Source organism: Octopus bimaculoides, chromosome 9 (genome assembly GCF_046866305.1).
Source record: "Octopus bimaculoides isolate indiv1 chromosome 9, ASM4686630v1, whole genome shotgun sequence".
Lineage (NCBI taxonomy): Eukaryota > Metazoa > Mollusca > Cephalopoda > Octopoda > Octopodidae > Octopus > Octopus bimaculoides.
The window spans coordinates 90,074,230-90,086,539 of record NC_142936.1 but is presented as its reverse complement, the minus strand read 5'-3'; the positions used below and the strand labels follow the sequence as shown (position 1 = coordinate 90,086,539).

At 40.9% G+C, this 12,310-nt stretch overlaps 1 protein-coding gene across 18 annotated transcripts in view; it reads left to right on the top strand.

The window, feature by feature from the left end:
- Positions 1–12,310, top strand: part of LOC106869835 (serine/threonine-protein kinase tousled-like 2) — a 221,815-nt gene that overhangs the window by 133,645 nt on the left and 75,860 nt on the right. For all 18 annotated transcript variants that reach the window (XM_089358012.1, XM_089358005.1, XM_089358008.1 and 15 more), the window contains one exon: positions 7,701–7,762. In XM_089358012.1, the coding sequence (XP_089214138.1) occupies positions 7,701–7,762 (62 nt within the window). The remainder of the gene's footprint in view (positions 1–7,700; positions 7,763–12,310) is intronic.

Genomic DNA, 12,310 nt, shown 5'->3' with positions numbered 1-12,310 from the left:
ATTCTGTTTCTCTTTCAAATGCACACACACACACACACTCACTCACACACACACACATACTCTCACGCACAAACACTCTTTCTCTCTCTCTCTCTCTCTCTCTCTCTCTCTCTCTCTCTCTCTCTCTCTCTCTCTCTCTCTGTTTCTCTTTCAAATGCACACACACACACTCAAACTACATCTTCATTTTCTTCCTGCTTCTTCTGCTTCTCCATCTTATTGGTTCTTCTCTTCTTTTGCTACTTCTGCACCTTTCTTCATCTTCTCACCCCACTCCCCCTCCTTGCTTTCATTCTCTCTTTCTCTCTCCCTCTCTCTCTCTCTCTCCTACATGGTTGATAACATTTATTACACGGCTCAATTTTCATTTAGTTTTCTCTTTGCTTCTTGTTGATGCTGTTGTTGTCGTTACTTTGGTCAATTGTTTCATTTCTGATGCAACTAATTGAACAACAGAATTGGTCAGTTTTTATTTCATTTTTGTTGGTTTTTGTTATTTATTTCGGTAGTGATGGTGGTAGCGGTGGTGGTAGTGGTAGTGGTGGCAGGAGGGTGATATACTGGTATTCGCTGCCCCACTCTTTTTCTCTCCCACCCCCATATATGTCACCTTGTCAGCTGTGTTGTCAAGGCAACTTTTACTCTCTTTCAATTTCACCACTACCGCCGCCTCCACCACCACCACTACTGCAACCACCATCACCACAATCACCATCACCACCACTACTACCATCACAACCACTTCTATCTCCATCACCACCACTACCACTCTCGCCTCTATCTCCATCACCACCACTACCACTCTCGCTTCTATCTCCATCACCACCGCCACAATCTTCTTCATTACCACCATCACCTCCGTCACTGCATCCTGTGGCGCTGTCAGTTTTTGAAACTCCCAAGATGCCAAGACTCTTCTTCCCCCCCACCCCAACATCCACCCTCCTTTAAAGGAAAAAAAATTCCTTATAAAAAAAAATGACTCTGGGATTCCTTATGGCACTGTCACCATCCCTACCAATGTGATAATGCAATCTGGGCCCCATCAGGGCTCACCTGAGCTAAGGAACATAATCACACCCTTTTTTGACTCCCGTTCGACAACCCCACAGACAATAATTAGTACAACAACAACAACAACTGTAATTTGCTCACTAAATGAGCAAAACATCCCATTTATTCTCCTCACTGGACCTCATCTTCTGCATCACACCACACCACACCACACCCCCTGTTGGTACTTGATTTATCATTGCCACCCCACCACCACCACCACCATCGCTACTACTATCATCACCACCACCACCAGTGTCATTGTTGCTGCCACCATTATGTCATTACAGCTCCAAGAGACCGTCTCCACATCCCAGCTACATCATTGTGCCATTGCTCAATGGCACTTCTTCTCCACCCATTATAGAGACCCTCCCCTCCACCTCTGCTCTCCCACCCCTACTTGACACAAAGGGTCATCCCTATTAACGATGCATTCTTTCCTTCCTTTCTAACACCTGTGCTTCTTGGGCCATCACATGGCTTCTTCTGTTACCTATGCTCCATGTTATTGTCGTCATCACCATTACCACATGTTGCCGACACTAGTATTCTGCATCAGTGCTATCCTTCTCCTCCTCCTTCTACTCCTCCTCCTCCTCCTCATCATCATCATCATCATCACCACCATCATCATCATTATCATCACCATCGTTATTATTGTCACCCTTGACATCATCATCGCTGTCATTCTATTTAGAGACTTGCCCTGTCCTTGACCTATGTTTCTTGTTTAATTAATTCATTCTTCCCTTTAACTACTATCACCACCACCACCACCACTATCATCAGCATCACTGTCAGTGTCATCAACAAGAACAGTTGAAGCAGCAATTGTCATCAGTACTGTTATTCCTCTATTGTTACTGTCATTATCGTTTAACCCTTGGTCAGCCATGCAGTGGGGCTGAACCCAGAACCATTTGGTTGGGAAGCTGAGTTCTAAACTATCCGTCTCTACCTGCACCTTCATATTTCTGTTTAGTTTCTGTTGTTGAAGTGTGAAACTCTCAACGTTATACATAGAATTGTGGTTGTGACACCACCACTCCACTGGTTAGCCAGTGTTAAGGGCACTGCACTTGACCCTTTGCAGGGCTTCTGATAGCAGTGGAAGAGAGAGAGGAGGGTGTCCCCAATCTGAATTCTTGCAGCAGGTGGGGATTCTACTAAGGCTGTGGTTCATCATCATCATTATCATTTAAAATCCGTTGTCCATGCTGGCATGGGTTGGATTGTTTGACTGGGTTGGCACGCTGAAAGGCTGCACCAAACTCCAGTCTGATTTGGCATGGTTTTCCACGGCTGAATGCCCTTCCTAATGCCAACCACTCTGAGAGTGTAATGGGTGCTTTTACTTGCCACCGGCACAGGTGCCATTTGTGTGACACCGGGGTACGTTTACATGCCTCCAGCACAGGAGCCAATTTGTGTGACACTGGTATCTGCCATGACTGCGATTTTGCTCGGCTTGATGGGTCTTCTTCTCTTCTCAAGCATGACATAATGCCAAAGGTCTTGGTCATTGCCTCCATGAAGCCCAACACTTGAAAGAAATTTGGCCACTTTGCCTCCATCAGGCCCAATGTTCAAAAGGAACTCAGCCACTTTGCCTCAACCATTTTTTGCCTATAGACCCCTTTGATCCCTATTTCACTCTACTGGACCCTCACAGCCATTCGCTGTCGCTATAAAAAAAAATCCTCTTCTATTTTTATAATTAAATATCATTAGGAATTTTATTAAGAAATGAAAATATTTTGTGTATTGTGGAAGTAATTTATTGTGGATAAATTTTAATAACAGAATCTTATATAGACATATGGACCCTGGCCGAGAACCACTGATTTAAACCAACCATATCCAGCCCAAATATTCTACCTGTTGTATCTAAAACCAGCCTGGTTTGGCCTCTCACACCTACCCTACCAAGCCATTTTAACAATATACAACGATACCATCAAAACTATCAGATAATTTTTTTTCTTCTCTAGGCAGAAGGCTCAAAATTTTGGGGGAAGGGGCTAGTCAATTAGAACAACCCTGGTACTTAACTTATTGACCCCGAAAGCATGAAAGTCAAAGTTGACCTCAATGGAATTTGAATTCAGAACATAAAGACAGATTAAATACCACTAAGCATTTCGCCCGGCTTGCTAACATTTCTGCCAGCCTGCTGCCTTGAAGCCTTCAGATAAGGCATGTAAATAAATGTAAATAAATAAGCCTTACATTTGAAAGAATGATCTGGATGCTAGAGGGTTAACCTTTTTTGTCATTGTAATCAATTTATTGCACATAAATTTAAGCAACAAAATCTTATATGGACCCCCAAGGATCATATGAGCTCCTCCCCTGAGTCATGGGGTCCCTGGCTGAGAACCACTGCACTAAAGGCATCCAAGGACCAAAGGATGGGTTAAATCTCCAGGCCAAAAAGGCCAGGGTTGAATTGGAATGCTGAATGCAAAAAATCTGGAATAGATGCTGTGTAAAGGTGAAGGCATTCAGCCTAGCAGTTACACTGTTGCACTTTCAGTCATAAGGTCGTAGTTTCAATTCCCAGTCTGGGCAGTACATTGTGTTCTTGAGGAAAGTTCTTTGTTTCACATTGCTCCGGTCCACTCAGCTGTAAATGAAATCCAGCAATAGCTGGGAAGTCAACCCTGTGATGGACTGGTGTCTCATCCAGTGGGGAATGGAAAGTAGGTTAAGCTCCAGCCCTTTATGTCCTAGGCTTCACGATGGACCTAAGAACCGTCACGTCCGATGCTCCCGACAGTTTGCTAAACTAGATTGGTCCATTTGTTATTTATTAATTTTGATGGGTCAATGATTGAGAAGTTATTTTTGGTTGAGATTTGAACTCAAAGCACCACAATCAGGACTTGAGCTGCATTTTGTCTGATGCTCTACTCACTCTGCCAATTTGCTGCCTGCTGTGTGAGGCAAGAACAACTGCAACTACAACACTGTCCTTAAGATATTATGTGTACAACCACCACCAAACTACTATCACCACAACTACCACTACTATCGTAATCAACACCCCTGCCACTACTACCACCCCTACTACTACTACTACTACTACTACTACTACTACTCCTACCACCAGCACTACCACTACCATTGCTGCCACTTTCACTACCACCACTACCACTACTGCTACTACTATCACCACCACCACTAATACTATCACCACCACCACCACCACCATTACACCCACCACCACTACCCTGTCATTATACACCTTCAAACACCATCATTCATTTATCGTAGCCTCGATGTTTCATTATATCACACAACTCTATCATCAGCAGAGTGTGTCTTCCAAAATACATCCGACAACAACAACACCAACAACAACATAAGTAAATAAGTGTGTAAATGAGTATCTCTGTTGATTGGAGTCATTAAAAGCTGCCATAATTGGCTGAATTATGCTCAGTGTGTGATATAGCAAGTAATTTGCTGGAAAATATTGATTATTTCATTTGTTAAAAACAAATAAATATATGAAATTGGATTAATCATCATCATCATCATCATCTGCATCACCAGCATCACCATCCTCCTCATCATCATCATCAACAGCAGCAGCACCACCACCACTGCTGCCGCCACCGCCTTTGTCATCACCAGCAATATAATCATGATCATAATCATCATCATCATCATTATCATCTCTAACATCACTATCACTATCATCATCATCATTATCACCATCATCATCACCACCACCACTACCATTTTCATCACCATCACCACCGCCATCATCATCATCATCATCATCATCATCATCATCATCATCACTGTCATTATCAACAACAGGAATGGCATAAGCAGCAATTATTATCAACACTAATTATTCCACTGTTGTTGTTGCTGTTATTGTTTAGCCCTAGGTCAGCCTGTCCATCACTCCCACCCTAATCAAACAGACCCATGAGGAAAAGAGTTCCAACTGTGACCATCCTGTTTTCTTTTTATTTTGTATATAATATTTCTGCATATCATGACTATATTTTCCAGTCTGTCCTGTATTTTCTTTTTAAGATAGTTAGTTGAAGTGATTTAAGGGAGATTTGGCTATTATTTCTAGCAGATCTTAGTACCACATTGCAATTATCATTTTTAGCTTGTCATCATTGTTTCATTGTTATTATTTGGGGGAAATTCTGCTGAGGTTGACTTTGCCTTTCATCCTTTCGGTGGTCGATTAAATAAGTACCAGTTACGCACTGGGGTCGATGTAATCAACTTAATCCCTTTCTCTGTCCTTGTTTGTCCCCTCTATATGTTTAGCCTCTTGTGGGCAATACAGAAATAAATATGTACTTCAAAACCTCAAGAAATCAAGAAACCTTAAACAAATTTAACCCTGTGTGTTTGTGTGTGAAGGTATGTACCCCAGTGGTTAGGTGTGTTGCACTTACAATCATGAGATCATGGTTTCGATTCCCAGATTGGTTGCATGTTGTGTTCTTGAGCAAAACACTTTATCTCATGTTGCTATGGAGTAGCCTTCCAATCAGGGTGAATGTCGGCCTGTTTGCTTAGCCAGTGGGGTGGCACCATTCAAAAGCTAAAACTTTGCAAAGCACATCATGACCCCTGATGTATAACAACATCTGATAATCTAATCAATCACATGATACACATGTGTGTATATATATATGTGTTTGTGTGTGTGTGTGTGTTGGGCCCCATGGAGGCAATGACTGAGACCTTTGGCATTATATTGTGCTTGAAAAGAAGACCCACCAAGCCATGCAAATAGGGACCCATGCCGGTGGTATATAAATGCACCCTGGTGTCACGCAAATGGCACCTGTGCCAGTGGCATATAAAAGCACCCATTACAGGAGGGGCATACAGCCGAAGAAATCCTTGCCAAGTCAGACTGGAGTCTGGTGCAGCTTGCCACTCCAGTCAAACTATCCAACCCATGCCAGCATGGACAGCAGACATTAGATGACGATGATGATGATGATGATGTGTGTGTGTGTGCTGGTGGCACGTGAAAAACACCATTTGAGCATGGCCGTTGCCAGTACCGCTGGACTGGCCCTCGTGCCAGTGACATGTAAAAAGCACCCACTACACTCTTGGAGTGGTTGGTGTTAGGAAGGGCATCCAGCTGTAGAAACTCTGCCAAAATGGAGTCTGGTGTAGCCATCTGCTTCGCCAGTCCCCAGACAAATCGTCCAACCCATGCTAGCATGGAAAGCGGACGTTAAATGATGATGATGATTGTGTGTGTGTGTGTGTGTGTATAGTTATTTTGAGGATACAGATACCTCTTAAAAAGGGATGTTAACATCCAAGCTTCACCGGTTTAATCTTATACAATAATCCCTTAGCTACTGCTGGTGTTATGTTCCAAAACCCCCCCCCATGATAGATGAAAATCTGCAAAGTAGTAACAGTACTGTACTTTATATTTATTTTATTATTTTATATAATTTGTATATATTTATTTTATTACAAATACAAATCAACACCACAGAGGAATCAACATAAGCTTAAATAATAAACCGTGATAGGTGAACCGTGATATGGCGAGGGATTACTGTATATTGATGAAACATCCAGGAGTCCAGTGTTACTTAATAGCATTGGTATTTATTGTTTAATAAGAGGCACCAATTAAGTATATTATGGAGTTCGATGATTGTTTTGCTTCGATATATATGGATATATTTCAATACAGTATATAAGAAGAAGAATATGGAGAGTTTTAACAGATAACTTATTAACATATTGTTAATTCTCTCTCTCTCTCTCTCTCTCTCTATATATATATATATATATATATATATATATATATATATATATATATATATATATATAAACATTTATTGGAAGATTTGGAGGTGATGTACAGGAATTATATTTTAGAAAAAATAATAAGGTATTCAGATATCTGGATGGTTGTACATTTACAGATTTTTATTAATATGTCACACGTTTTATAAATATTAGCGCTTGCACCTATTCTTGTAGGTTTTTCAAATATGATTTCACTTCAGCGGATGTCTCTTTTTATAGTATTATTATATATATATGCATATATACATATGTATTTGTACATACTTACATCTATACGTATATATATATATATATATGCACATACACAGTGTGGTACATGGAGCATGAACTATTCTTTCCAACAATGAAAGACACAAACCGTAAACAAAGCAAATAACATAAGGAACGACCCTTCATCAGTTATTGGCTGTTTTTCTAGTCATATTTCGAGCATTTGACAACAATGTACGCTTTCGATAAAACAGTTGCTTCTGCAAAGCGAATTAAATAATTTGGGATTTTGCGGAGGTTCAAAATTGGTAACAGGACAATATAGACATGTTTTGTTACTGCTTGTTTTTTACATATTGTTATGTTGCCTCAGGTTCTGTTTACTGTTGTTGGACTACAGGTCAGTCCTGATCCATGGCTTTGTTTTTCATACAGAGCTTATGTAAGATTACGTTATTCAATGCGTCCTTTTTATCATTAAAGACTATAGGGTGTAATGGGAAGGATATTTTGCTGTTGTTCCCAGCAGGTCAAGCTGCCATTTTACTCATTGAGTTATTTATGTCGCTTTGATGTTTTCTTAAATATCGTGTCTTTTGTTTCAGGTGCAGTTTTAAAGGTGGTACGTCCAGAAGCCAATGGGAAAAAAATTAATGAATATTTCAAGGTTTGTCATCTTCATTATTGTCTGTTCAGTAAGTTCTGTATGTGTGTGAGAGAGAGAGAGGAAGAATATGCAGTTTATACCATTTGCTCCCTATGCATGTTTCACCATTGTGGCTATTTGCATCCTCTGCAGTGGGTGCTCATACTGCAATTGGATGCAGATCTACAATAGTTTTTCAGGGGAACTTTATTGCTTTATGTTTGTCCTATATTTGTTCTGTATATCACAGAAGTTTGTCCTATATTTGTTCTGTATATCACAACTGGTAATACTATCAGGTACAGCAGCAACCACACCTCTTTACTGGGAGTAAACTGGATGTGTGTGTGTGTGTGTGCATGCGTGCGTGGCTTAGTGGTTAGGGTGTCACACTCATGATTGTAAGATTGTGGTTTCAATTCCCGGATCCGGTGATATGTTGTGTTCTTGAGCAAAACACTTCACTACACATTGTTCCAGTTCGCTCAACTGGCACCAATCCAGCCACGGCTATGAATCTTCTCCACCACAACAAACCTGTTCCTATTCTTCCCATCATACTTTTTAACCCTTGAACCCCTCTCAAAAAGCCCTACCACCCTATATCCTATCCCCCTTCTAACTCAAGGGGGCTTTTTGATTTTGTGGACTCACTAATGCTGGTGCCATGAGTAAAGTACCCAGTACATTTTTGTAAAGTGGTTGTTGTCAGGGAGGGCATCTGGCCCTAGAAACCAGACCAAAGCAGGAATACTGGAGCAAGGGTTGGTCTTAATGACCCATTGGGTCCTTCTAAATCATCCAACTCATGACAGCATGGAAAGTGGACTTAAAAACGATGCCGATGCATATTATATACGATACATATTATATTGTGTGTGTGTGTGTGTGTGTGTGTATACACATATTTATATATACTTGTGCATGTGTGTGTGTCTTTATACAAATACACACACACACACACATACATACACATACACATAGATAGTTGGTGGGGGGAAGAGAAATGTATATGTATATCAAATGATTATATATGTGTGTATAAATATATATATATTCATGTATGTATGTTTATTATATATTTATTAACTCCATCTGTTATCAGTTTACCTATTTACTCTGTCAAATTTCAATGGTGGATCAAGAATTTAATGGCGTTTCTTTACTGTAATGAATTTCTACAGCTTCTCATCTCTCTTTCTCTCTCTCCTTCTCTCTTTCTCTCTCTCTCTCTCTCTTATCTGGCTAAACTGCAATAACTTTCCATCACAACCACCACAATCACCACTACGTGTATTCTACCAACATCACTGCCAGCATTACTGCTTCTTCCCATGGCCACCCCCCACCAATTCTCCATCCCCTCCTTCACAACACTTTACATTCACCCTTCTTCCACCTACCCTACTCCCACCAAATAGATAGGCTTCACTATTCACATCCTGCTTTGTAACCAACCCTCAGTGTGTGTGTGTGTGTGTGTGAGGGACCATGTGTGTGTTTGTGTGTGTGGAGAGAGAGAGAGAAAGAAAGAAAGAGGTCTTTTCTGTGTGGATTAAATTAGTATTCAGTATATTTGAATGAAATTTCACTCCACCAATAAATGGAGAAGGAAATAAGTGATACAGTTTTGTTTAGTAATTTATGAAATGCGTGATGTTTGGGCCTTCATTCATTCATTCACATAGGTATGAGTGCAAGTGTGTGCATACTTGTGTGTTTACTGGTGCAAATGTGCAATCTGTTGAATGCAGCATACTGTCAGATCAAGCCATGCACCAGAAACACAGCCCTGCACTCTGAAGAACTCACTCACACTCGTGTATGCAAGCTCCAGTGTGCACTCACACTCGGATGCACTAAGCTATACTGAAGCACATTTGCAGTCAGAAGTTACTCACTCAATCTCGTGTGTTGAGTGAGAAGCTACACTCAAGGCCACAGGTACAACCAGAACCAGCACTTAAACTCATATCGCCACTCAGAGATGTCTTTTGTTTCTTTTATTTACTTCAGTTTTTGGACTGTGGCCATGCTGGGGCAATGCCTTATAGGATTTGAGTCAAAGAGGTGATGCCCAGTGCTTATTTTCCTAAAGCCTGGCTCTTATTCTTTTGGTCTCTTATGCCGAATCCCTAAGTTATGGGGACATAAACAAACCTACTCCAGTTGTCAAGCAGTGGTGGGGCCAAATACAAAGACAGACACACGTATGACAAGCTTTCGTCAACCCATGTGAATGCACCTTGGAGCTTGCGTACATGACTGTGTGACACTCACCCAAGGTGCCGTGCAGTGGGACTGAACTAGGAACCATGTGATGGAGAAACAAACTTCTTACCACACATGCATTTAAACTCAGGAAACCATCGAAAAGTTTACACTTAATCTCACATTGTCACTTATAAGCACTTTCTTAAACCTACGTAATCAATGAGTGACCACTCACACTCACGTAACTGGCACTCCATTGGTTATGACGATGGGGGGTTCCAGTTGACCCAATCAATGGAACAGCCTGCTCGTGAAGTAAACATGGAAGCGACTGATTACTCCATGTAGTTCGGAGGGTGATTCAGCATGACACAGAATATGGCATGGCTGGTCCTACTCATTTTTGTGCTACTCATTTTTGCCAGCTGAGTGGACTGGAGCAGTGTGAAATAAAGTGCCTTGCTCAAGGACACAATTGAACTCAGGAGCAAAATAACCCAAACCACTAAATTCCTTCACAAAATGAGAATCTTTTCTACTCTAGGCAGAAGGCCTGAAATTTTGGGGGTGGGGGCCAGTCGATTCGATCGACCACAATATGCAACTGATACTTAATTTATTGACCCTGAAAGGATGAAAGGCAAAGTCGACCTTGATGGGATTTGAACTCAGAACGTAAAAACATGAAATACTGCTAAGCATTTCGCCCAGCGTGCTAACGTTTCTGCCAGCCCGCTGCCTTCTTCACAAAATAAGAAGATAATATCTTTGTCATTTTCAAGCTGGTATCTGTAACAGAAGATATCTGTAATCCTTTTGTTACTGTATTTCTCTTGAAATACTCTTTTACTTGTTCCAGTCATTTGACTGCGGCCATGCTGGAGCATCGCCTTTAGTCGAGACAATCGACCCCAGGACTTATTCTTTGGAAGCCTAGTACTTATTCTATCAGTCTCTTTTTGCCGAACTGCTAAGTTACGGGGACCATAAACACACCAGCATCGGTTGTCAAGCGATGGTTGGGGGATAAACACAGACACACAAACACACATACACGTAAAAGCACCCACTACACTCTCTGAGTGGTTGGCGTTAGGAAGGGCATCCAGCTGTAGAAACTCTGCCAAATTAGATTGGAGCCTGGTGTTGCCATCTGGTTTCACCAGTCCTCAGTCAAATCGTCCAACCCATGCTAGCATGGAAAGCGGACGTTAAACGATGATGATGATGATGATGATATATATATATATATATATATATATATACGACGGGCTTCTTTCAGTTTCCGTCTACCAAATCCACTCACAAGGCTTTGGTCGGCCTGAGGCTATAGTAGAAGACACTTGCCCAAGGTGCCATGCAGTGGGACTGAACCCGGAACCATGTGGTTGGTAAGCAAGTTACTTACCACACAGCCCCTCCTGCGCCTATACATTGACTTTCTTTCAATTAATTTTGAAATTAATGAAGAATTTAGTAAAATAATTTTGCTGTTATTAAGCTGGTGTTTGGGACAATAATTTTGATGGAAGTTATTGATTTCAATCACTTTAAAACATGACGTAGGTATCATAGAATCAAGGGCAGTCTCAGGTGGGTTGGTATCCAAAGGGGTTAAATAAGGTTATGATGGAAGGTTTTAATTTAAATATGACCAGTTTTTGAATCAGAAGTTTTGTATCGTAAGACTGAGAGTGGGTGGGCTCAAGTGAGATCTTGGAAACAGTCAAGAATTTGATAAGATTTCTTATTACTAATCCAATGAAATAAAGGTAATGTATTTCGGCTGAAATATGGTTACGAAAGAGTTAACTCTTTAGCATCTAGATCATTCTTTCAAATGTAAGGCTTATTTATTTACATAATTTTTGAATTAATCATGCATTATCTGAAGGCTTCAAGGCGGCGAGCCGGCAAAAATGTTAGCACGCCGGGCAAAATGCTTAGTGGTATTTCGTCTGTCTTTATGTTCTGAGTTCAAATTCCATCAAGGTCGACTTTCCCTTTCATGTTGATCTAATCGACTGGCACCTTCCCCCAAAATTCCGGGCCTTGTGCCTAGAAAAGACTAGCTCAGGACTAGGGACAGGGCTTAATAACGGAGCCATTTTTGATCAATTCACTTGTTTCAAGACAAACTCCCTGACAAAGATCAGAGCTAAAACCATTTGAAATGTAGCATAGAGATGATATTTCAAAGGAATTGTCTTTTTTTTTCCTACAGAAACAGTCTATCTTGAACTACATTATCCAATGTGATCTTCATTTTTTAAGACGTCAGAGTGTGATAGGGGGCTGCTATTTCTAGCACAGTTAAGTCACCATGGGTTTCATTATTATTACAGTACAAGGCAT